The sequence below is a fragment of the Phoenix dactylifera genome, unplaced genomic scaffold (assembly GCF_009389715.1).
Source record: "Phoenix dactylifera cultivar Barhee BC4 unplaced genomic scaffold, palm_55x_up_171113_PBpolish2nd_filt_p 000438F, whole genome shotgun sequence".
In the NCBI taxonomy this organism is placed as follows: domain Eukaryota; kingdom Viridiplantae; phylum Streptophyta; class Magnoliopsida; order Arecales; family Arecaceae; genus Phoenix; species Phoenix dactylifera.
Genome location: NW_024067873.1, coordinates 172,386 through 200,385, shown reverse-complemented (window position 1 = coordinate 200,385; position 28,000 = coordinate 172,386). Strand labels below are relative to the sequence as shown.

General features: G+C 36.8%; 1 protein-coding gene across 1 annotated transcript; it reads right to left on the bottom strand.

The window, feature by feature from the left end:
• Positions 1-4: 4 nt before the first annotated feature.
• LOC103722770 (NADH dehydrogenase [ubiquinone] iron-sulfur protein 4, mitochondrial) lies at positions 5-19,576 on the bottom strand. The gene is made up of 5 exons (XM_008813446.4): positions 19,306-19,576; positions 14,858-14,946; positions 11,110-11,239; positions 5,402-5,431; positions 5-242 (listed from the first exon to the last, which is right to left on the bottom strand). Exons 1-5 carry the CDS (start codon positions 19,471-19,473, stop codon positions 183-185), a joined length of 477 nt encoding a protein of 158 aa, XP_008811668.2. The 5' UTR covers positions 19,474-19,576; the 3' UTR covers positions 5-182.
• Positions 19,577-28,000: the final 8,424 nt, after the last annotated feature.

Sequence of the window (28,000 nt, the reverse complement as noted above, 5' to 3'; positions counted from 1 at the left end):
AGAGTGTATAGAAATGAAATGAGTTTAATTCAATATTATTTATCGTTAGATGTGCCAGAGCTCACAGTGTTGACTGACTTGCATGCGTTGCATTCAGTTTGGACGCAAAAGAGAAATCAGAAGCCCAACCACAATGGAAAATAAAAAAAAAGAACAACTAGAGAGCAGATAGAGAGTGGTTTTTATTCTTCATCACTCTTTGGGGGGCCCTTCCACTTGAAATTGTCTGCGTAAGTCTTTGCCTGCACAAAGGAAAATTTCAGAACAGAGAGAGATTCAAGCCAAAATGACCCAAAAGAAAACATATGGTATCTCAAAACAGTACGTACTGTCACTATGAAACAAACACTTCACTGACAATAATTTGATAACAGTAAACAACAAAACGTAAATGACAAGCTTTTATTCAATCTAGCTTCCATCCAATCACGAGGCTGCCGTGCAAGGACGTCAAAGGAACATGCTTCTTAAACATAACGCTTAAATTGTTTAAGCAATTGCAATCGATCTAACATATTGAGAGCATGGCGTGGAAAACATAGGATCACACTATTGTTGGAAACAAAAAAACAATTATGCTCCAATTGATTAAGAAATTTTATAAGATCAGGAAGCTGAAAGAACCATTTCCAGATCTTTTCAGAATCCATGTCTTCAGCAGCATATAACTGATGCTGGATAATTAAGAGGCACGTGTTACTTGCTACGACCATGACTCGTCTCTGCTATCACCTAGAGGAGTTGGTATGCCACCACTGATACCGGTACCAAACAGATACGGTATGGTACGTCTAGTATCCTCCGGTTCGGTACGATATGGCATACCATGCATTGCACACTTGCAATTGACAAGACTGACCATGGATATATCTCTCCCCTTTGTCCTTTTTACTGTTAACCTCATAACAAGCTAAACTCAGGAACACTGGCTGAAAGCACAAATAGCCTGTCTATCACAAAACTGGTAGGCAAATAATCATGGGGCCCGTTTGACATTGCTTTTATTTTCTGCTTTTGCTTCCAGAAATCCATGAAAAAACCGAACTAGACCGAACGCATGTACAATGAAACCCTTTTATTTTTAGAATTGTAAAATCTTTGGAGCTTTTGGTAGCAAAGGCTTATTGCTTTCAAAAAAAAAGTGATTAAAAGGGATAGCAGCAGTTTTGTCCAAATGCTATATCCAACATCAATCCTGCGATATTTACCTAATTGGTTGAGAAACAAAAACACAAAACAACAACAATACCAAGCAGGCCCTCGGATTGATTTAAGTAGTGATATTTCACTATGTTTTGCCCAAATTGCTTTCACTAATTGGGCAAGAGAGCCTTCCCATGAAAAAGTGTTACCAAACACTTCCTTTTTTTTTATGCATTCATATATTAAAAAGCCTCAATACTACATGACACACCTTGACACTACAAATCAAAAAAGCATGATGTCATCACTATCAAGTATCAACTTTTGCATTTAAAAGTTTTTTTCAGTCTAGCATAACTTCTAGCAAAAGTTGTATCAATATTATCAAGTTAAAAGCAACTGATCCAACAAGTTATTCCTTAGATAAAAAATAAATGTACATGTTCATGGAAACAGCCTGGTAATATGGACATGTCCCCATGTCCAATGTTTTGAAGGTTCCCATGTCCAGCTCTTCTAGAATTTGGACAACTGATGCTCGTGACATATGCCCAGGTAACACTGCCATGAAACCAAGGAGGTGAAACACTAAACGATAAACTGGACCAATCTGATATGCCATCTAAATTCGTTGCAAACCAGGAGCAACCTCCAAGATTTTCCAACACTATCAGGAGGGCAAGTCTGATATGTAAAAGCATAAATTACAAGACAGAGTTAGACCAAAACATGGCCCCTGTGATTCCAACAGAGCAGAATACAGAAGTTCCATAAATACCTAAGATCTGATTAACCCTTTAGCCAGATAGAAACGGTGGACTAGACTGCTAGAAAAGTTATGGTGCTTCCACCCCAAAACATAGAATAGGAAACCTGACCCACCACAAAAGGTCTGATTAACAGTGACAGGATTTTGGGAATAATTCAGACATCACTATACAACAATGAAAAGATGTTGCACTGTACCTTGTTTATGCACATCATAGATCTTGTTGGCTTAGATATAACCCGTAGCTTTTATATAACAAAATCATTGTCATTCTAACATCCATACCATTATAAAAGACCCCATAAGAGAAAAAGACATGTTCATCGACAAAAAGGTCTCCTACTCTGACTCCTAATCACATACAGTTAACCTGCAACATAATCTGAAAGATAGGTCCAAGCATCTCTCAACTGTCTTCTGGAAAATACAAACCATGTTGCTTGCCATATGCTATACTAAACATGTGAAACCATGTCTTATATAATCAGTATGTATTGCTAGGCCATACATGTGCAAAGTCTTATTTTACACATGATTATTGTTTGCCAATATTCACATTGTATGTGCTTGTCTCTTCATTCCCCAAAATGTTATTCCTTCAGCAGTAAATCTTGTCAAGCTGTTGCTTAATATCAGAGAATTACGCATCATTAACCATCAGACAAGTACCTGGATCAAGACCAAATTATAGGGATTTGAATCCAAACCAGCAAGCCTCTGAGATCAATAACCAAACTGATGAAATGGAGGTGCAAACCTTCCCTCTGCCATCTCTCATTCAAATATAAAGACTAGAAAAAAAGACATCTGGCTACCGGATCTGCTCTTAGTTTTTCTGCAAGCTTTGGATTGTCATTCGTAATGTCAATTATTCATGTTTTTGTGTCACATCAAGGTTGTTTGGCCTTCGCCCATCCGTTTTCACTTTTCAGGGAACCATAATCAACCCCATCTGCCCAAAATAATCAATTTTAATCTAATTCACTTTAAAACAATAGTATCCTTAATTATCTCTTACTCCATAAACTTTCTATTATCTATGGCACTATCGTCTTAATCGACTTGCTAGCCCTATAAAACACTCCTTTTAGTCATGACTTTCTTGGTGACTAATAAATAAAATAGGAACCGGATAAAATCGTATATCGAAACGACTTCTGGCATCACCGGAGGGATCGGAACCACATTCGTGGGCCGACAATTTTTCTGGATAGGTCTCCCCTTCCAAGGGTTAGGGAACCCGAACCTCGTAAACTTAGGTTCGGGAACTTTCGGGATATCAGGGGATGGGATGGTTTCCCCTCCCCCAAACCCCCTCCCCTTCCTTAGGCTATGGAACGGAAATCATGGCTCCAGCAGAAAACCCTAAACATCAATCCCTCAATCAAAAACTTCTTCCATTCATTTTCCTTCTTGTTTAAATATATAGTATGCAGGTAAGTGGAGCACTAGGCCACTTCTCAGGTGAGATTAAGTGTTTAATCCTTTTAATATATATGTAAGGGTTGTCTGCACATATACCTTTTGAATATGCCTTCCTGCATATATACCATTGTAATTTTACAATCTCTATGTGCAACCTTGCAAATTGCTTTTCATCTATCCAACATTAGCCACAGTCCAAAAGGGTTAAAACATAACCCAACCTACAAACTTACAGCTAGAATCATCTTTGGTGTTAGTAGCTATGATTCCAGAGGACAAATGTGTGACACTGTAAGAGTATTTTAGACCTTTAGCTGCTAGACAGACATATTTCTAACATTTTCAAACTGCAGATCAACCAGAAAATGTAACTACACCAAAAGGCAATTTGCATAGTTATACATGCAAATAACAAATATAAGGTCATACATCCAAAAAAGCATAATTTAGAGATAACATGGGCAAAGAACTTATTTAATTCTAGGGGCACATCTCATAAATACAGAGAGTAGCATGTTAAACAAAGCATAGCCCCTAACAATGTAAAGTTTCCACCTTTTTTCCTACCTACAAAAAACTGTTTCCTTTTATAAAAGCATTCACATCAATGCTTACCATACTTTAGAGTTCAGAGCTTGAGGACATGCAAACAAAAGACAAGGTCAGATATTGTCTGATCAAACACCAAAAAAGTTATGCTCGTCTACTACCCACTCTGACTCCAATTGTCATGAAGCTGGATTTTCAGCATTTTATTAATGTTATAACATGAGATAGGAAAGCCATGCCTAAATTTCAATAGATCAAAGATGGTGGGTTTACGGAGGAAAGCAGCGATCTCCAAAGAAACCATTTGCAAGCAAAAGCTCATAAAGGATAACGTTATATGCTGCCACCTATTTTTGGCAACATGTTTGGAAGAACTATGGTGTTTCCCTACCACATTCAATTGTCTTGACAAGCCAAAGGGTATCTCTTCTCAAGTATAGCTTGCCTAATGTCATAATCCCACATTGACTAATAAAAAAGGTGCCACATAGGTTTATTAGCTTGAGTTGATCCTCCTCCCAACAGCTTAAGCTTTTGAGCTGCGAGTCAGTGTTAAACTTTTAGGCTGGGCCCGTGACATGTGGTATCTGGATCCATTGTGCATCATAACCTTTATTAGTCATGTGAGACCCTCATTGGGGGATACCAAGGTCAAGGACCTAGTAGGGTCAAGTAGGACCCAGGTCATGGGTATCCTCCTCTCTCGAGTAAGAGCCAACCATGACGAGGGCATCACCAGATTGGATAGGGGAGATTGTCATAGCCCCATATTGACTAATAAAAAGGATGCCACATGAGTTTATTAGCTTTTGGGTCGGTCCTCCTCCTAACAGCTTAAGTTTTTGGACTGCAAGTCCATGACACTAAGTAGCCTGAACCAAAAGACAGTTCTCAAATGTTCATGTTTGTTAATTATATCTTAACAAGGAAATACCCATTCAGGATCCATCAACATATCATAAAACAATAAGTAGTTATTTACTAATCATTAAAAGAAATACTGTCAGATGGGGCAGCTCTCTTGTTTTCCTTCCTTCAAAACATATCTTGACTATTTTTATGAATATTAGATTTTATCAATGAATTATTTAACACCATGTAGTCATAATGTGGAATTTCCCTTTATCGCATGCTATGCATACATGCACAAATGCATTTCTAAGATTGGCTGCAAGCAAATTGGTAACCTTATAGGACCCATATGTTCTTAATACAATTCTTTTATAAATTTCAAAGTTGAATGATTCTTATTATACACTCACCCATCTCCATATGTTGATGATTCTTTAATAATATAGGAGCAACCATACAGTTTCTCCATAAAAAAAAAATGAAGAAGATGGCTCTATTTGATTATTTGTTGCACCTATTACTTACAAAAACAGCAAGAATATCCCAAAGAATTCATGGTCCTTTTTATGCAAATAAACATTTCAAAATTTGCTCGAATTATAAATTTGCAATGGCTCAACTAACTATAAGTAGGATAACATGCTTGAGGAAAGAATTACATACCTTCAAAAGAGGTGTATGAGGCTTCCTCACCTGCACAAGAGATAATGGAGTCATGATGCAAAAGTCAAGAGATATATACATAAGCTTTATGAGGACTAATTGAATGGTACGATCTTATTCATTTTCCATAAACATAATAATGATAATTCTACATAGACCAAAAGAGAGACCTAAAAAAGAAAATTCTTTCAGGGAAATGGGTGAATCCATGTCGAAGGTGATATGACAAACCATGGTTTAGAATACTGGCAAAATGAGACGATACCGGCAACATATACCATTCCACTAGGAGTGACAGAATTTTTTCTCAGGCAATGCTTTATCAATTCATTTCTATTTGTACTTGTATTCCAGCACTAGGATAGGGCTCAAGTCTTCAAAACCAACTCCAGACGAAGCATTCTGGCCAAGAAGGGTTGGTACTAGCCAACATAGACCTCTGTTCGGTCGACATGTCACATGTTTTGGTTGTCACTGCCAAACCGAATCAGCTCCACCAAGTACAGATATCGATATTGTCGATATGAGTCGATCCCAACCGAGACAGCTCGCGATTCCTTTTTAAAGAAAAGGGGGGCAGCTGGATTTAAAGATCCTTTAGGCATCTTGTGAGCCCTTCTAGCCCCATAATGTGAGAAAGAGAGGAGAGAGAGGGAGAGAGAAGGTGATGGAGGATGTTGACAACAGCCATTGAAGACTTATAAAAGGCATCCTAATGCTGGTTCTAATGCTCAAGCCTTGATTTGGAATGTGTTGGATGATGTGGGACCTTCTTGGAACATTGCTTAGGGTCAATTAGTCATTATACAATCATAATTTTATATTTTCAGCAGTAATATAATGTTAGTTTAGTTTTATTAGTGATTTCTGAAATTTTTAGAGTCCAGGGCATTTTTGTAATTTTCCAGATTTTCTGGATATGGGCTGTCATATGGCTCATGGGTTGTATGTTAGATCTATTTATGTTTTGGGACTTTATTTCTGATCTTCACTTGCGTTTTATTAGTTAAATTACAGATTTATTATTTGGAGTCCAAGTTCTAGTAGGAATAGGTGTATTGGAACTCTATAAATAGGGTTGTAATCTCCCATTATTAAAAAAGGCAGTCAAAATTTCAGAGAATTTTTCTAAGAAGTTATGCTTTCTTTGATAGTTGTGTGATGCATTTCTACGGGATTCTAGGTGTGATGCCTATAAAATCTCTCTCTTTTTTTCTTCTTTTTTCTTTAATTATAGCACGTTAAAATCTAAATTTAGATTTGATTCCATCTCCACTAACCCCAAGCAACCAAAAGCAACAAAACCCATAGCCGATGATCAATTAATTAGCCTTCAAATTCACAAAATATACAAAATTTTTATTCCTGTTTTTCTACTTCCAGCTCACATAAAATCCTCAAAACTTCATCCTTTTGCTCTCATGTTGCACCCAAATTGCTATCCATCTATATACCAACATAAACCCTAGGTTCTTACACAAAATTTTCCTAACCTTTTAGCCAAACAACCCATCAAGCATCCCTACATTTTGCCTAATCAAGGATGTCCTACATTCGAAGGAGAAAGGAGAGGGAGAAGAAAGGAGCAGGCTTCTTTCTTCCCTGCTCCTTTCTTCTCATCAGGAAGGGTCTCACCAACACCACAGCAAAGGAGGGTACTCCATTCAGGTGAGGCCCTCCAATCTTTTGTTTGCTTTTTTTTTGGCCCAAAGATGACATAAATCAGAGAAAATGGGAGACCCATGTCAAATTTTTTTATCTGAATATTGGATATGTTGTAGGGTGGACGGCAGCTTACAATATGGCGAGTTTTGTTTTTTGGACCAATATCTTATTTTTAGAAATATTTTTATATATTAAGATATTAATAAAAACTAAAATATATGGAAATTTAGTCCAAAAATATGGTAGTATGATTGCATTCATAGCATGCATATGCAATAATTTTTGTGGCTAGAATATCTTCTTGAAAGTATTTAAGCTCATATAACTAATATTTTAATCAAGAAAGTTAAAAGTTCCTATGTTACATAAAAATCTAAAAAATTATCAGCAAATGTCTCGTATAAATCTAACATTTATATCATTTTCATGCATTTAAATAATTAATAGATATTTTCATGATTTTTAGATTATTTTTAATGGAAAAATGAAAAATTGAAAACAAATGTTAGTTAAGTATAATAAATATGGAACAAATTAACACGATGAGTTCTAAAATTGCCATTTTGTATTTTATTGCTTCACATATAACTTTCTGATTTTCAAGCTATTTTTTAAGCATAACTACTAAAAATTATAAAAATGATTTAATTGTTAAATCATAAAAAGGCCAATTCATAATTCTAATTATTTTTTAATTCCAATAAATGCCTTTTGAACTTATGTGATTGATAGAATTGTAACATCGAGAGTATACATGCAAAAAGAGTATTTTATAAGAGTATTCATGTAAATAGCAACTTTGTATTCACACAATTTCGTATATTTAGAAGAGTATACATGCAAAAAAAAAAAAAAAAAAAAAACAGATATTTGTCACTTTATCATCAACCAGTGCAAATTTTTTACTTCCAAAAATTTAGCAAGCATCATGCTTACGGTTGTTCTGGACACCATAAGACATATTCACAAAAGAAATAAAAGAAAAGAGAAAAAATGTGAGATATTCTTTACTTCTTGGAAGTTAGATTAAAAAAATGAGTGCAAATTAGATGAACTTTTAGAGCCCAAGATGAACAAAAACTTTTTAATTTATGATGTCGACTTTAGTTAGTATGAATTCAACATATCAAACCTTAAAAGTGTAATGGCTCTTCCTTTAGAAAATGACAGAATTAAGTGAGATACTAGCTTACCACTTTAAGTTTGATCTTGGCCAAGGTCCGTTGAACTGGTACTGAGACCCGTACTGGTCGGCAGACGGATCAGTATGGTACCAATTCGATACCGTACCGACACACAATATGCTTGGGTGTGCCGGAACCGGCACACCCAATTTTTTTTTGAGTTTTTTAAGTTTAATTAATTAGCAATCAATCTTTTTCAACTTTTTCAATAATTTTAAGTCTAATTTGATGTATTTTTAATTTTTTTTGATGTTTTTTAATGTTTTTTGATGTTTCTATGATCTCGGTTTAACTTAAAGATGCATCTTGTTGTTTTAAAGTGATACAAAACATAAAATGATTAGTGAGATGTATGCTACAAAAAGCAAAATGAAATATTCTTAAATCAACTAGTGAGGTAAAAAAATATAAAATAATATAATCAATTATATATATTTAAAGTACAACATGCATATCGATATATAAAATCTCGTCGAGTGGTGATTCCTCTCATAGATATCCGGATTATTAGCATAGTCACGAGGCACATCAATCCACCTCTCTAAGCAAACAGCATTATAGACTTGTATGCTTATCCTATAAGGAACACGTTCTAAATTATAAGCCTCTTGAATCTCTCGCTAAAGCTCTGGCTCTGAGATGTGTCATCTGACTGATAAAACAACTGTGAAGAAGTCCATCCGAATAAACCGACAGCAAAATCCGACTCGTAAGATGCTTCGTACTATGTAGGATAGTAGCCACCAGAAGATGCCTCAAACGTATCATATCCATATCCGTATCTGTATGAATCATAGGCTGCCTATGGCTGTGGGTAATAGGATGCAGTATACGACTCGAAATTTAATACATCTATGGATCCTACTCCATGTGTGAATCATCTACAGCTGCATCGTGTCTTCCTGAATAACGTCGAGGAGCCCGTCTTCTATATGCAATCGTATCCTCACAGGCTCTTTCAAATCATGCATTGTGGTCCCTATCATGTGCAGCATGCGTAAACTAAGACTCGCTGGTGAATCAAATACCACCCTGCGGCTGTCTTATAAACGGTGGTCTCATGTCCTCCACTCTCTCTGGCCAGCTGATCAATGACTACCAGAACTGCTACTCTTCGTCTCTAAATCTGAGTGTACTGGCTGCTCTTTCACACTCTCCTGGAGGCTGCAGGTGCCTTTTTTTTTGGCGTACAGAGCAATTGCCTGCTTATCCTTCATGCCACTCGTTGCCTGCTTCCCTTTGTGCCCCTCTGTCTAGCTATGTTGGGAGAATGTATGTCGCCTTCTTGACCGAGTCGATTGGGTAGCATGTGGCCTCGTCTAAGCATCTCTCGATCTTCCTTCAATTATGTTGAATCGGTGTAATTTTTCAAACTGAGGAAAAGGAAGAGCCATTAGGGTGTAAGTGTTACAGAGAAGTAATGTTGGGAAGACCTCGAGCCTTCTTAACCTCTTCTTTTAACAAGAAAAGGGGGAGGGGGCCCGGTTCCGAACTAGGCCGACTCGGTGCAAACCGTCCAGTTCGCGACCGGTTCCAACCGGTTTGGTCCGGTTCCGGCCAGTTTGGAGCCGGACCCAATTTTATTAGGCAAACTAACCTGGTCAGGGACCTGGTCGGCTTGGTACGAGCCGAACCAGACGGTTCGGTCCCGTTCGGCCGACTTTGATCTCGGCTATACAATTACCTGATCCTAAACCATCTTCTAGGTTGACCACCCACCTAGCTTTAACTCCTAGTACCCAGAAAACTGGATCCTCTAGTTCTTAAACTAAAACCCCCGAATAAATAGACTTTTATTTTCGTCATAGGATTCTTGGTGCCTTATCCGATTGTCTTTAGGATATGCACCTTCCCACCAAGACAGCTAAGGAACTGTGGAATGCCCTAGAGGCCAAGTATTGAATGGATGATGCCGGTCTTGACCGATTCACCATATCCAAATTCCACATGGAATGGAGAGGTACATATTTAATAATTTTACAAGTCCTACTTGGAGTAGAATAAGTGTAACTCATAATGAAGGTACAAGTCAGAAGGAGATCAACATCATCAGAAGTTTGTATTCGAGAAACTCAGGACTCTACCAATGCATCTATAGAGCTCCAATTTTTACAATGGAGAGCTCCATGATTAGTGATTTTAATTTGGATAATTGGGTCTCATCATTTCTCTTCTCTAATTACAAAGGCTATAGTCTCTCATCATCTTATCTTAATGATCTAGTATAAAAAGTGGTAGGAGGTATGCACTCATCATGCACTTTTCTTCCATTATCATAAGCATGTATGTCTATAGTATACACCTCATTTCCTTCCTTAACGATGTTTTTTCTAAATTTTATCCAAAAGTAATTGTCCTCTTAAATTTTAGTGTGATGCAGCAATTAGACATCATCGGAAAGCACTGACAGCTTCATCTGGCCTGGACAACTTCTAAAGAAAATGCATTCTGCATAATCAGATTCAAGATAACAAGAAAAATCATAACAAGTTCCATGGCTACCAACAACGTCTTGGAAATTTCCAACCATAGTAGGTCCAGAGCACAATAAATGGAAGTAGGTACAAGGGTACCAATTGGTGATAGTAAATCCAAGTTTAGAAGAAAGGTCAACCAAACAAACAATTGCATGTCTGTCTTCCAAAAGGCAATAGATGAGACTGGTGCAAAAGGACTTTTGTCACTAAACCACGGCTTACTCAGCTATGAGTACATTACAAATGACTGAGCACTAAATTTCATCTAAACACAGTAAATACTCTGCTAATCACAGGAATTAAAAACTTGTTTATATCAAAAGTTGGTGGTATCATCTTTCACTTTAACAGTCTAAAAGAGTTATGAATGAGCAATGCTTACCACATAGTCCCATCCATGCTTCTCAGCAAATGCTTTTGCAGCTTCTTCACTGACAAAACTGAGACCTGCATCACCCACATTAGCATATGGGTCACCTGTGGAAGTCCAGCCCATCAATGGATTCTCCCACCTACAGGCAATACAGTGTCAAAACAAGTGCATATTGCACAAAACACAACTGAATCATTTTTGTCATTATACTATACTATATTCCTAAGAAAAACTACAGACCACAAGAAGAAATGAGGAACGACAAGCACTACGACAGACACAAAATCTAAACAAAGTTAGCAGAAATATTTATGCCCACACGTGTATGTGTTGATTGATGGTATAGAATGATCTGAGAGAGAAGCCAAATTTTACTATTACAACCCACTTTGTGCAAGTCCAGATTATTTATCCATGGTATTGTCTCTAGTGCATGAAGAAATAGTTCCAAATCCCAAACTTCTGGTACACTCATGGTTAAAGAAATTAAAGTAGGCACAGTCAAAACTGGGAGGTTTCTCCTAAGCTGCACTAAACACTTGTAGTGGCATAAGCTACAGTTTTCCCATATCATGTGAACTTATTGAAGACCAAAAGAAGACATTTCCTTGCTTTTTCTTCTACCCATTCTTATTCCATCTTTCTTCTCTCTTTTTTTCTCAATCTAAAAGCTTCAACATCACACCTCCTGACAATGGAAATAGTAGGGCTTAAGCAAAAAAGAGGGAGAAGAGATAGGGAACGAGGAGAGGAAAGTAAGAAAGAGAGATAACAACTGGGATACACCACTAAATTCAAAGAAACTTTAATACAAATTTCATTCCAAATTATTCATTATTCACTATTTTTCTTTTCCTACTGCATATCTATTTATATAGACCAGCGTATGCCGAACCGGCCCGTACCGGCCGGTACGGGCCGGTACAAACCGGTCCGGCCAGCTACCGGTACGGCGGAGCCGTGGAAACCGGTACAGGCCGGTTCCTTGCCGGAGACGAAGAAGACGAGGAGAAAAAGAGGGAGCGCGGGGAAGAGAGGGAGGGAGCCCACCTTCGGCCGCCATCGGAGAGCCGCGGAGGGGCGTCGGAGGCCGGTGGGGGGCGGCGGAGCCGGGCGGGGGACGGGGGAGCCCGCGGGGGCGCTGCGGAGGCCGCGGCCGCGGCCGCGTCACTGTTTCGAAAGAAACAGGGGACGCGGCCGCGTTTTTTAATTTAGGGATTTTAAGTGAAGTCGGCAACCGATGTGCCGACTTCACTTAAAATCCCCAAATTAAAAAACGCAGCCGCGGCCGCGGCCTCTGCAGCGCCCCCGCGGGCTCCGCCGCCCCCCGCCGGCCTCCGACGCCCCACCGCGGCTCTCCGATGGCGGCCGAAGGTGGGCTCTCTCCCTCTCTTCCCCGCGCTCTCTCTGGTTCTCTTCTTCTTCCCCGGTTCCGGCGGGGAAGAGCTTCCCGGTTCGTACCGCCCGGAGCACGGTACGAACCGGCCCGTACCGGTCCGGTAGGCAACCGGTACGCCTACCGGACCCGGTACGGTGGACCTTGATATAGAGACAAGATGACCTTACATTTCCAACTGCATTAATGCTTACAACTTTCCAAAAATCAAATAAATAAATACTTCTACAAACTCTAAAAAATACCATACATGAAACACAATTAATAAGCCTAAAAATATTAAGAGTTATAATTAGCACTAGACTTTGACCTCTTGGTTAAATTATAGGCCACTCCAAAATGGGAACCAACCAAGACGGGCTGACAAAGATGGTTGCTCCATTGCTTCAGTGTCCAACACTTCCACTGTGTGGAACTCATCCTTGTGTTCAAAGCTTTGTTAAGAAGTTGATGGTGTAGGCCTATAGATGTCTTTGCTGTGCTACCCTCATGATGATCTTGATGCTATGATGAAAACCTTCAGAGGATGATAGCCTTTCAATTGAAGAAGTTCTAGTTGTCATGAGTTGAGAAAGCATAGCTTGAAGTTGCTTGAACCTTTTGTTTTGTTCTTCGAACTAATTGGTTACTTCTTTGAAACCTTTATCTATCCTTCTAGTCTAGCCAAGCATCCTTCATGTTCATTAACTCCTCACCGTGTCAAAGGGATTCAACTTACTTCTTGTTGTTGCGGACCATGATTTTAAGATGAAGATGTCTTGTTGAAGAGGGAATAGTAAAAGGGATGAGAGATCAAACTAATACTTTGATACCAACTAATGTAGAAAATAGTAGGGACTTAAACAAAGAGGGAGAAGAGATAAGGGAAGAGGAAAGGAGGAAAAAAGAGATAACAAGTGGAATCCACCACTAAATTCAAAGAAACTTTAATACAAATGTCATTCCAAATTCTTCACTATTCACTATTTTTCTTTCCCTGCTATATATCTATATAGATGCAAGATGACCTTACATATCCCACTGCATTTACTTACAATTTTCCAAAAGATAAATAAAAAAATATTTTTAATAATTAATAATCCTAGAATATTAAGACACACATTCAAGATTAATAACATAACACTAAAGCATAACAACCACTAGCTATTATAGAATAATTAATACTAGACTTTGACTTCTTGACTAAATTATAGGCCACCCCAACTAGGCTAAACCAAGGTGGTTGCTCCATTGCCCCAACAACACCTTTAGGCAGCAACTCTCCTCCTAATTTGGCTGGTGCATGCAATTTATGTAGATGGCACTAATACACATTTCAGTCATTAAATATGCTTGTCCATGACAATGTTACTTCAATAATTGAAAAGGCATATGTTATATTATATATTGCTCGATTGATCTATAAGTTGTTCAGTACCCCTCCTTCCACATCCATCATGATACTTCATCACCTATCTTCCTAGCTGAATTAGTTGATCTGAAATTTGAATCATAAACCTTACACCGAACAGGAAAAAATGATTACAACTCCAAATTCAATGGTAAACTATCAAATGATCCTCAGCTAGAAATGTTCTTACCAAATGCAAGTATCAAAAAGAGGAGAACTGGACTAAAAAATTAGGTAAAATTTGCATCATCATAACTTTTTTCTCAGATCCCTCACGAAAGGAAACTATCACTGCATCCCTCATTTTTTCTTTCTGGAATAAATGGTTTCCTAGATTTACACTAATGTTTTAAAGAAGTCCATTGTCCTGAATGCCTCTCATCATGTCTTTTAGTAGTGGTTATTCACAAAACTTTATATTTTGAAAGTAGCAAAGAATAAGAGCAAGGTCTGCAGAACCGTCCTGAACCGCCCGATTCTACCGACATTGAATAAAAGTGATATGTTCTTTTAGTTATCACTCAGGTTATATACAGTTGAAAAATAAAATCCCCATGTCATTTCTGATCAAATAGATATCTCCCAATACTACAGATGGGATAATTGCGATGGTTTACATATTTAGGAGTCATCAGCTAGCTGTATATGAGATCCAAATAGCTTAGCTGATTCTTGAAACAAATGGACTAACATAACAAATGAATGCAATGTAGATAAAATTGTAATCGACTTGCTCAACATCATAAACATAATTAAGAACAATTAGCTATGCTGAAATAGCCTGCATGAACAGAAGGATTCAGAAGTCCACGTTCACAGATGAGATCTAAAAACCACATTAGCGTCAATCAAAAAAAAATCAACAATCTGCCGTGCAATATGATTGCACTAAAAAAATTATGTTACAAACATTGACTATTCCTTTAACTAAAAAGAAAAAATGGTAAATAAAAAATCAGTAAGAATCATACTTCTGGGTTGACATAAAATTGATTTTCCACTTTCCCACTTTTCCAGAACCTTGCTGAGTTGCAGTCCGAGCTGGTGAATAGATTATGACCTACAAAAAAGTGCAAATGAGCACAAAAGGAATCCTTCTGTCCAAAACATAGAACAGATGAAGCATAAGTTATACATTCATTCAATAAATAATAAAAACATGCATGGGAAGCTGCATTACATTTCTCAATCCAGTCAAAGAAATTTTGATATATTTTTTCACTGCTCTATTATGCCGCACAAAATTACAAATCTAACATTAATTCTATTCTTTTTTAAACATAAGCAATAGAATAGCGTTGAACATTTGCATTAATCTGTTTATGCAGTTAAAGGGCCTATTAAACTGTTATGCGAAAAGAATGACTTTGACATCAAAATTAGCCACATTATATAATAAAAAATTGTTAGAAACATTATAATTTAAGTGAAATGACTTGTATGATTGGCAGCTGTCTTAATCATTATGGGGGTGTAGCATCATTATCGACCATAGGAATAAAAGGAGCAGAAAAGTAGAACATATGATAATTATGAGAATAAAGAAAAAGAGAAAAAAAATATTTAAAATAAAGAATATATTTAAACAAAAATTGAGGATGAGAACAAAATGAGGGAGATGGAGGCTTCTAGAGAAAAAGCATTTTCCAATTAATCTCCCTTGTTAAATGAGTTGAGTTACTGAGCAGTCCTACTCATCAACTGGCCTTCTAAATGTCATGATAGGCCAAATATTGCCTAAAGTAGCCTCTGTAAGGAAATTGACAGCTGAACACAAAATTTTGTTCAATCCTTCCATGAAGCCTTGACTTGGAGTCAATGCTTCTTAGCTAACCACATTTTGAGAGGAGATAGCTTTTTCACCAATAGAGAAAGGCAGGTGTTTGGATACAGTAAGATAATTAGACTGTGAGTGCCTTTGTTCACCAACAGGAGACAAAATGAGTAGCTTCTTGTTAGATGAGGCTAGGACTGGGCACATGTACGTAAAGTCATAAACAGCTGGTATTGAATATCTACTTCGATCATTAGATCAATAATAAAACATAGTAAACATTGACAAGCTACAAGTTCAAAGAATCTATGGATCATTATTTAAATTGATAAACTGATGACATGGACAATAAAGCATATCAGAAGATGTTTAAACAGCTGAGTTACCAAATGACTGCTTAGCATTTTTTACAAGTAAGACTCAAATGATCACGCATGGCCATCCAAGTGGCTACCCAAGTGCTTCAATGGCCATTTTTGATAAACTCCTATAGGGACAATCAGCCTTCATTGTCCAAGAGTCCCTTTGAAAATAGCTAGTAAACAGTTGGTTATGTACTTGATAATGAAGAGGTATTGACATATTATACATCTACTACCAACTAAAACCACCTTATAAATTTTCTGTTTGATTAAAGGAACAGAGTCTCCAAAAAGGTATAGAGCCGCCTAAAGAAAATTTAATAAAATTAACATTTGCTTTTGTGAGCCAGAATGATTGAGTATGGATTTCGAATGTATCTGCTTTATCATCTGGGTGAACCCAATAAGTTGTTTTACATATGCATAGCTTACGTGATCAAGAACATATAAAAGAAGTCCAGACCAAAATATCAGAAAAGAAGAAAACAAAGCCTTAGAAGACTAGGATGGACATAGTGAGAGGGAATTCAAGAGAATTCTCATTTCATTAGATGTGCTCAGATTTGGAATAAGGACGAAGCACAATCTAAAGAACATACAATGGACAAGATGAGGCCTACAAAATTTCTAGTATGCAAAATTTTGAAGAAGTGCATAGTAAAGGTTCTTTCTTACAAAGGAGTGTAATAACCCAAAACCTCACCCAACATGGCTAGCCGGAAAGTACTATTTGGGTTCCTTGATCCTATATAAGTGCCCAAGATCTATCCAACTAATAACCGATGTGGGACTAAGCACATGCCTGCACGGGTCCGGACATACTATCCACATTTAAGCCCTGACGTTCTTATTAGGCTAAGAGTTCAAATCCATTCAAATCTAATCACAAGCAGTACGATCGGTCCGTGGTCAGCCCCAATGGATCCGTGCTGCAATGTCTCCTAGTCCATATAGGTTATATGCTAGATCTACTCTGATACCATTTGTAACAACCCAAAATCTCATCCAAAATGGCTAGGCAGAAGGTATTTTTTGGGGCTCCTTAATCCTATATAAGTACCCAAGATCTTCTCGGTGAATAACTAATGTGGGACTAAATACACGCCTGCATAGGTCCTCACATACTACCCTCATTCACGCCCTGACGTTTTTATCAGGGTAAGAGTTCAAATCCATTCAAATCTAATCACAAGCGCCATGATCGGTCCGTGGTCAACCCCAATGGATCCGTGCCACAGTGTCTCCTAGTCCACTAAGTTATGAGCCGGATCTGCTTTGATATCATTTGTAACAATCCAAAACCTCACCCAAAATAGCAAACTAGAAGGTATTATTTGAGTTCATTGATCCTGTATAAGTATCTAAGATTTACCTAGCAAATAATTAATATGGGACTAAACACGCGCCCGCACGGATCCTCACAGGGAGTCCTCAGAATGATTTGAAATTTATAATGAAAATAAACCAAGATTATGAGCACTCTATGTATAGATTTCCAATTTTTCCACAAGTGCAAGATGATGATGCATTTAATCTATATTCTAATCATGCCAGCAAACAAAGCAAACAAAGCAAACAAAATGTAATCTAAATGGCTCTCTTGTATTTTGTAACCCTAAGCAAGTGTTAAATTTTATGCTTGCATCAAAAGAAAACATCGTTGCATTTTCTGACACATTGTCTTTTGTAGTAAGTAATATGATTATAGGTAAGCATAAAATCTTACATATAACTACTGATTGGTGAGAGAAAGGAGACAATTATCCACAAGTGCAATGCATAATATATGCATGCATCATAGCGCAGAATATGTGATTAGCTAGAAAACTAAAGCTTACACAGTGCTCTAAAAACACTGTTTCTTAGATCACATTTTTTTTGTCAAAATGCTTCAGACAATAATAAAATAAGGTGTAACCAAGAATTTGACATTTTTTAGGCCTTCCATTAAGACTTTAAATGAATATAGGTATTACAAGATATACTTCCAGATCTTCAAATTAATTAATTGTAAAATAGATGAATGTTAGAGCACAATTCTTACTAGACTTCCATGAAGACTTTAAATGAATATAGTTATTACGAGATAGACTTCCATATCTTCAAATTAATTAATTGTAAAATAGATGAACGTTGGTTTTTGTTAGAGCACAATGCTTACCACTCCCCGCCCCCCACTTTTCATTTCATATATTATCCATATTTAAGATATTGACAAAATAGTACACTTTATTTCTAGTAAGTTGCATTCACTATAAGTAACATATGTCAAAGTACATTTCAAAAATTTAAAAAATGAAAACAAATTTAGATGTAACAATGCTAGCATACAAGAAGATGTAAATTGCATTTAAATTGACCAAATCTACCCCACAATAATTCATATAGTTCAAAAAATAAATGACATGAAAACTATTATAAGAGTCTTTGGCCTTGCAAACATCTCATATTGTACTAAAATATCCTGCTGGTCTTCCCTTCCTTCAAACAAATAATTCAACAACGATTGTGCAATCTTGCTACTTCAGCACACAACACAGAGGGAAGAACAAGGCTTAGAATTCATAACAATTCATCACCCCAACATTTAGACCATCTACAAAGGCAATACCGGCTTGGTGTCATTTTTAACAAATTTCAGTTGACATGAATAAGATCTTTCATGGTAAAAGTAGGTGAAAGAAAGTGAGGCCAGAAGTCATGTATTTCCGGAGAGAGATTTGGTGAAAGTGTTATAAGCTAATTCTTTGATCCAACAAACTCTCTATTGATCGGTAAAATATCAAACGTAGAAAACAGTCGAGTCAAATTACTTTCTATTCGCATAACATTCTTGCGTGATATGAAAGGATCCATGTTTACCAAGAGGTCCTTTTCATCTCATTTCGAATATGGACAATAAGTCCACAAGCACAAAAATCGCCATAATTTAGGCTAAAAAAATCCACCATCTTAATCCACTAATGTCTGTAAAGAAAATGCAATAAACTTCCAAAAAAATTTTGCCCTCATCTGTCTAATTGTTTGTCCTAAAGAGTTTCCGAGGCCCATATCACCGAAAAAAGTCATAGCTATTAACGATTCAAATGGATAAATGAAATTTAAGAGAAAAGAAAATAAAATCAAAACTCTACTGGCTTTTGGAATCTGATCAGAGATAGATTAGACAGCGAATCTCTTTATAAATAGCGAAATGATTTCGATTGGGAACAAAAAGAGAAACCATAAAACTAAAGAAACTGATCACAGGCAGAAGAAAAATCGGGCGAATTCGAGAGGATACCCTGCGGCGGAGGTGTTCTTGAGGAATCCCAGAGACAATTCCGATCTCCCCGGGCTTGATCTCGACGATGGCATCCGAAGCGAGCGATCTCGACTGCGAGAGGTGAGAGGTGCGGGCAAGGAGGAGGCGAGCTAAAGAGAGGTTCCTTCGTTGCAGCGGCGCGGCCATCTCTCTTCTGCCTCAACGCCGGAAAGAAGAGGACGGGGAGTGGGCTCGGGCTTCGGTCGGCTTCCGGAAGTTCCAGCGACCTGCGATATGAAGTATGACATGTTGTGGTTTTTTTAGAGCGGCCGCAGTTGGGTGTAGTCCACTGGACCTGATCGCTTCGGCCTTGGGTCTGGTGCAGAATGGGGTCACAGAACGCTAACAAAAATTGGGTAGTCTGGATAGAGATGATTGGCTAATTTTAAAATTATAGTATTATCTAACTCGTGTAACTCGCGGATACAAATTTTTCTCTTTTTTTTTTAGCTATCCTTGAGATGTAATAAAATAAAATAATAAATTATAATAAATAAAAAAAATTTATGGTCAAATTTGATCGCGCAAAAAGTCTTATTTTTAATATCATTATCATTAATATCGATCCCATATGACATGCAACAAACTATAATAAATTAAATATTAGCCAGTTTTTTGTTGCATAAGCACATTAATATTAACGTTATTAATATATAGTTTATATTAAGCAATCAATTTTAATAACAATCAAGCATAACTCTTCAAAAAAAATAATAGCTGAGTATATTAATATCAATATCAGTAAAACTAGTATCTATGTGGTGAATGGAGAACTTCGCATAAGCTAGGCCTCCATTTTATGTGCGTGTGTGTGTATATATATATATATATGCATGTATATACATATGTGTATATACGTATATACACATATGCTTATGTATATACACATATATACATATACATATATATACATATGTATGTATATACACACACAAATATATATAAGTATACGTATATATGTGTGTATATATACACATATGTACATATGCATATATGTGTGTGTGTGTATATATATTAACTGATGGTTACAGTATAGTTCGAGCAATCTATCTAGAGTAATTATTATATTAATATATTTGTCTCAATCTTGATGACATAAAAGAAAAATTAGAAGACCTCATTAGTAGTCTAAAACTAGATACTCGCAAGAAAGAGGAAACTGAAAGCTGTTCGTGCTGTGATGAATATTACACCGAAGGTCAATCCAGTAATGATGATTTAATGGTATTGACTGATGAAGAGCAGTTTATCATAAACATTATCGATTCCCTAAAAGATCTAGAGGAGCAAAGAAATTATCTCATCAAGTTCTTTACCATGACAAAGTGTCAAGAGGTAAAGTCCCTCCAAAATTCTGAAAAATGACAATGATTTCAGGACTTGTTTGATTCGAAGGAAAAGAAGAAAAAAAGTGTGGTACGAAAAAACAAAGAAATGTCCCTTGTCTGGTTGTACTTTTCAAAAAAGAAGGTAAAAAAGTAGCATTCCTATGAAAATAAAATTTTTATATTTAATGAAAAAAAATATAGAGGATATAAAAGGTACTCTTAAGCCATCAAAATCCATGAGTAAGGCCTTTTCCTTTAAGGGTATAATAGATATTTCATACAATTTTCTTATAAAAATAGATGCTTAACCAAACATAACATTTCCTATGATCAACCAAATATATCAAAATTATTTTTCCAAGCATAATATTTTCAGGATTTATCTTCCTACGAAAAATATATTAGTGACAAAAAAATTTTTCTGTGAACCAAATGACTCCTCAATTCTCTTGATGAAGTGTTATAGAGATTAAGAAGGTCTAAGCAATGCAATAAGAAAACAAGTCTAGAAGACTTATTAAGGGAACAAAACCTGGTGAAAAGAGAAATACAACTATTAAAGAAAAATGTAGAACTTCTGCAATCAAGAGAATTAGAGAAAAGGATGGATGAAGAACTAGAGCAGATCCTAAAACCAGACCAAAACCCCTTTGTACAAGAAGAACCTTTAGAGTTTATAAGCTCTATAGAAAGATTAATGAAACAAAAATAGTATTGTGAAATTCAGTGCTAAATTAAAGAAGGATTTAAGTTCCAACATAAAACTTTAATAGACTCAGGAGCTAATATAAACTACATCAAAGAAGGATTGATCCTTTTCAGGTACTAAGAAAAATCAGCCCACAAAGTTCACACGGCCATTGGTGGAGAACTTAGGGTAAATTTCAAAATCCTAAAAATTCATGTCTATATAGAAAAAATGTGTATTAAGACATCATTTTTATTAGTTAAAAATCTAACACAAGGAATTATTCAAGAAAACCCATTTTTATCCCTAATAAAGTTCTTTACCATCACGGAAGAGGGTGTTGACCTAAATTGAGGGTAAACAGGTAACATTGGATTTACATAGTATGGTTCGTGAGAAAATGGGTTTGAGAAAGCGAGAGAAAGTGGATGGATGGACGATAAGTGAGTGGAAAGTTTAGTGGAGTTAGATGTGAAAGTGGATGTGGAAGTGAAAGTGTGGGAGAGTACTGTAGCTAACACTATAACAGTACTGTAAACATGGCAAATTACTCTAATAATATTGTGCTTGGATTATACTATAACCATTAGTTAATCCAGATTGAACTGTAACATAGATGTTTTACTATTGCTTTAGGGTAGCTTAATTTGTTTTAGTTGAGGTTTTTTTTATCTTCCAAGTATTCATTTTTGTACCAATTAAAGAAAAGAATATTCATTTCTTCTGCCCTCATTTAACTATAGGACAATTCTTTGATGAAGCTTCATTTTGCTTCATCGTAGGTTCTAGAGAATCATTCTCTCTTTACTTTGTTAGTGGTATCTAGTGTTGTGGCGAAGAGGAAGGCTAGGTGCTCTGAGGCACATGGAGCAGTAGTGAGTCTTGTGTTGTGCCCGTTTAAACTGAAAGGGCGTGACAAGGGCTATGTATATATAACCGACCAATACTCTTGTTGAAATAAAAAACAATACCAAATACATTTCATATTTTAAGGCATCTATTTTTATTCTTGTATATGTATAGATAATAATTTTTAAATCCTTTAGTATTTTTGATATTCAAATCAAGATTTGTATCATAATTGGAAGGGAACATTGTCTCAAAATGTTATGGTCTCATATGATTTCGATTTTGAACTTCTTATGCATCATTATTTGGCATCAATCTCAGATTTTGTATAATAATTATTAATTTATAGGTCATGGAAACAAGTACTATAACAAGGTGAAGATAAAGTTCATCATCTAGGATAGTGTATTTAATCAAGAGAAACAAAAGCAATTTCATGTGCCGAAGGTTCGGCATAACTTCTGACAAGGTGGCCTGAAAGCCTAAAATTGTAGTTCATCTCGTATTTTACTAAAAGTAGAGAAGATAAATTTATAAAAAGTAAGAAATTTGTCACCTCTCTAAAAGTTGAGAATTATTTCTGATATACCTCGGAACCGATCATAGCCGATGTGGTGGACCGACCAATCAGAGCTCTCCACAAAGCCTTCGATCAACCGGCCAAAGCCCGTCACGTGGCCAACCTAGAGGCATATGGAGAGTCCTTTGAATTTTAAATTCTCCCCTTAGATGGCAATACCTCGGCTACGATCGCGAGTACTTTCCATAACTACATGGGCGAGATGCACGAAGTATGATGCATGGGCGAAATGCCCGCATGTAACCTTTGAACGTGCAATAAACTACCAAAAATGGCCGATCCATGCATCCAAATTTTTCAGCGATGAGTGCTGACCCTCGTCCATATAAACCATTTTTGAAGGACCCTCCAGGTAGATGCTCTTGAGCCTTCTTATATTGTTCTGTTGCCGCTTTGCCATTTTGTTATTCTCTTGCCAGACACTCTTCGACAAGAGGATTTCTTTGTCTTAGCTATTTCAGTCGGATCCAAGTCGAAGCGAAGGTCCAAGCACAATCTCCTCTTTCTAGCACTACCTTGGGAGCAACCAACGTCGAAGTCATCACCACCCGAGCACAACAACCACCACCTCCCCATCTTGGAGATACATCTCGATCTTCAGCCGACCTCCATGGTCTAAGCAACCAATCACCCAAGCACTTGAGTAGCTCAGGCAACTTAGCATCTTGGTCTGGCCAAGCTCCAACCATAACGATTTCTAATATAGGATAACCTAATGATAGGAGGCCCATACCAAGTAATAAAAAGAACTTAAGTCACCATTTACGCTAAAGGGTTTTCAAGGTTCATTTGAAACCAATATACATATGAGAGAGTGCAAGACTTTTTATAATAGGAAACAAAGAAAGAGTGCAAAACTTGTCTTCTTTGCCGATTCACAAGAACAAAAAAATCCTCTCCAAAATTATCGGAAAAATTTTAGTGCAAACCAATTAATGTTGGCACTTTACTTCCTGTCAGCCGATTTGGCGGTGAAGCTGATGCTGTTACTTACAAAAATCTTATGAGCCAACCCTTTAGGACATCTAAAAGTGGGAAGATTAATCATGTTTCTTCTACAGGATTAGAGATGGTGGAGCTCCTGATACTAGCAGTTGAACTTTAGAAAGAGAATTTGATAGGGAAGCATGCTGATTTGCAGATTTTTAGTGTCTTGATTGTATTTGGTAGATATCCAACAGCAGCATGGAGGATTGTATTCACCTTCTATGTAATTTGCATGCTACCTTGTGTTAATTCTCCAAATCTAAGTTGTATTTCTTATCTACATGTGCATTATAAAATTAGTGCATTTCTAGTTTGAATGAAATTGGATTGATTTTTTCTCCTATTTCTATTTTACTTGTTTAGTTACAATGTCAATACCTCCTTTTTGTCCCCTATACATTATGAATAGATTTTCTCTAGCCTAGTGTTGCTAAGTACTTCCCCTCAAATCCTTTTGCATTGTACACATTTAAGGAAGAGGACATGGCATTAACTTAATGCTAGATTGGTGCAAGGGCGAAGAGCAAAAGTTGCTCATTGAATAGTTTAGCCTATCATTGATCCAAGGGAGAGTAGTTGCATTTTTATTTGAAAGAGAACACCTAAGAAAGGAAAACTTGGTACCTTCGGTTAGAGCTAGATGGTTAGCAACCTTGGATGACTGTTTGATATTGTTGATGAATGATAGACCCCCATTGGATAGGTTAAAGACTTTTGTAGTGTTTATATACTTTTCGACCCATCCATCTAAATGTCTAATTTTTTAGATAGGATTTTAACATAGTATTAGAACACACTACTACCAAAACCTCCATGTTCTTACTTACTAATTTACATGTTGCAAAATTACAAATTGACAAGCTTCAAGAAAACATGTTGGCCATCCAAGAAGAGTGGTGACAATTTCTTGCAATCAATCATCTACTAAAGAATGCACCAATGCCACTTCTTTGTTTTCACTTTTAACTCTTTCTAGATCTAGCCTATTCTGCATATAATTATCAATTTTACAACTCATTGCAGTAGAGTTGGAATATTTCTGGTTCTCAACCATCCCTTATGTTAATCTCATGCTAGACTTCTAAGAGCAGAGATATTGATCCGATCGAGGAGAAGAAAAATTTTCTTTAATCCACTCAACTTGAATATCTCAAAAGAAAACTAGAAGAAGATAGAGGAATCTGGAAAGTAGGACTTTAAGTCTCCTTTTATTTCATCAATACTTCTTCATACCTCTTAAACTGAGGTACATAGCTCCTATTTATAATACTAGTGAGATCCCTTCTTTTACAATTTGGATTGGATTTCTCTCCTAGTTTGATTACGACTAAATATCCTAAAATAAATATAATTAATAAAAATATTCTAGAAAAGGTTAAAATTTAGAAATATTCTAGAAAGAATTAAAATTCTTGAAGAGGTAGATCTTGACTTATATATCAACTCTGTCTTCTGTCGCTCCATCTGATTCTTCTTAAATAGAGAGCTATGCCTAGTCAAAATCTTGCTTACAAAAAAACTTTCGATTTGTCCAGTCTGTTTTCAAGCCTAAACGATCGAATTTCGGCCTGATTCAACTTCTGTCCACAGTTATAAATCTCGAAATTATACACAATTTCAAAAAAAAAATCTCAATTGGGCATCGTATGACCAAGTTTTGACCTCTGAAAGTTTGGCATGCAACTCAACTTTCTGATGTGGCGGATTTTGCTTCTGAACCCTATTCAGCCCTACTTGTAGTTGACAAAATGTTTCGCATTGAGTCAGTGATCCTTTTGGATATCAATAGTGGCCAACGCATTCCACATTGAGTTTGGTGATCCTCTTGGATACTCGTAGTGGATAAAATAATCCACATCCATTTTGGTGATCCTCTTGAATACTTGTAGTGGTCAAAGCGGTCCGCATTGAGTCTGGTAATCCTCTTGGATTAGAGCTCTCTCTATTTAGAGGATTTAGCTCCTGCTAAATCAGAACTGAAGGTGGATAAATGCCTGTTTTCTCATCTCGGGGTTGAACCACCTCGCTTTGCTTAGAATGGCTTATGGCTGGATTTTTCTTCACTCTTGAGTCTTAGCGAACCACTTGCTCTACTCCTGCATCTAGACTTTGTGGTAGCGACGCTCCTTGTCGTTCTTCCTCGTCGATGACGACTACGACACCTCCTTGATTTTGATCTCATTAAATCGGTCAATGAAACCAAAGTACAAGAGCTTGGCCTCTTATAAGTAGTATCAAATTTTTGTACCATGATCGCAAACTTGTTGTAGACATTAACAAATCGCTTTACTAGGGCAGCAATTGCAAGGTCTACATTTTCTTGTATTTTGGAGGCATTAATCATAGGCTCCTTTCCTTCCTTCACGAACCGATATTTACTTCAAATGCCGGTGGAAGACTGCATCTCGATCCCAAAGGTATGGGCTCCCAAGGATAACCTAACAAATATCCATAGAAACTACTTTACAAGTTACCTCGTCAATATACCTTTCAGTTATGGCAAATTTGAAGATACACTGCTTCGCAATCTTCAATTCGACATCCTTCTGGATCCAACTAAGAGGGTAAGGATATGGATAAGGCTTGGTCCGCAAACCTAGTTTCTAAACTAGATTTTCAGAGATTAGGTTCTTCTGGCTTCTAGGGTCTACTATAGCCTCGATGATGCTCTACTTCAACTAGATCTTCAGATGAAAGAGTTTCTCTCGCACCTCTAAAATTACTTCAATAATTGTCTCAGGCTTCCTCGTCATCAGGCTCAATTTTGAGTCTGCTTGCTCAAGCTCACACAGCTTTCCAACTTCTACAGTATTAAGACTTGCCTTCCCCTTCTTCTTGGAATCCTTTTCTTTCTGCGTCTTTCTCTTCAACCGCAACTAGGAGTGAAGTTTCTAATACTTCTCCTTGGTGTGTCCATGGAGGTCACAATGATCGCAGTAATTTTTTTGAGTCATGTTGGCTTGCTTCTTGCCCTACTCCCCGCTGTTGGCTTATTTTTTTACTGTCTTTCTTGAACTTGTCGCCCTTTTACCTTTCCTAGGTTGATTCTTCTCCTCAATCCTATTGACCTTCACACTGGTTTCGCTAATATCTTCAACTTTGAAGAGTTTTAACTCCTTTTGGATGCTCTTATAGAGACCTCTGATGTACTTCATAAAAACTGCATGATTATCGATGAAGATTTTAAATGAGATTGCTTGCTTATGAAACTTGATGGTGTAGTCTTGAACAGACTGATCATATTTTTACCATAGGTACTGCCACTTGTTCCACCAATCCTTCTTATGGTCGATTAGGTAGAATTGCTTCTTGATTAAGCTCTTGAATTTGTTCCATGTCGGATTCGAAGTATTATTGTTCCTCATGTATGAATTCTACCAAGCAAGCTTGAGACAGATGAAAGTTACCGTCTAGATACTAGAGTATCCATAGATAGTAAACTATGTCTCTAACTAGTCTAGCTAGTTATCTAGCTTTTTTGTATCAACAATTTCGTCATATACATGGATCTTAATTCAAGCCTCAATTTTAAACAGTTGAAGAGAGAGATTTTTCATATCAGTAGGTCGCTCATCTTCATACTCCTCACTGGATGGTAGTTCTTCATCTTGAGCCATAGGAGACAGTTTCGCAACAATAGTTGCTGGTGCTTATGTTGAAGGTATCGCCAATCTCAATACGATTTCGGTGAGTTGGGCAATCTTCTTCTCTAATTGTATGAGACGTACTTTTATCTGATCATCATCCATCAAGGAAGAACTAGCAGCCGTACTCACCTTGGTTCTTCAATGTACTTGAACTATGGATAGCTCTTCTTCTGACTGCTTGTATTACTCATACATCTCGACCATGAACAGAGGCTCTCACAGATATATAGGACCCAAGCTCTGATACCAACTTGATCTAATTAGGAGAAGAAATATTTTTAATCCGCTTAGCTCGAATCTCTCAAAAAAAATAGAAGAAGGTGGAGGAATCTCGAAAGTAGGGCTTTAAGTCTTCTTTATTTCATTGATCCTTCTTCACACCTCTTAAACTAAGGTACATTGCCTCTATTTATAATACTAGTGAGGTCCCCCCTTTCATAATTTAGGTTGGATTCCTATTCTAGTTCGATTAGGACTAGATATCCTAAACTAAATATAATTAATAAAAATATTATAGAAAAAGTTAAAATTTAGAAATACTCTATAAAAAAATAAAATTTTTGAGGAGATAAATCTCGACTTCTATATCAACTCT

Bases quoted from the DNA above. Each gene is read 5' to 3' on its own strand.
- LOC103722770 (XM_008813446.4), bottom strand. From the start codon at position 19,473: ATGGCCGCGCCGCTGCAACGAAGGAACCTCTCTTTAGCTCGCCTCCTC. The intron at 11,240-14,857 runs GTATGATTCTTA...TATTGCCTGTAG, and splicing joins AATTTTATGTCAACCCAGAA to GTGGGAGAATCCATTGATGG. The intron at 5,432-11,109 runs GTAAGCATTGCT...TCTCTTGTGCAG, and splicing joins AGCATGGATGGGACTATGTG to GTGAGGAAGCCTCATACACC.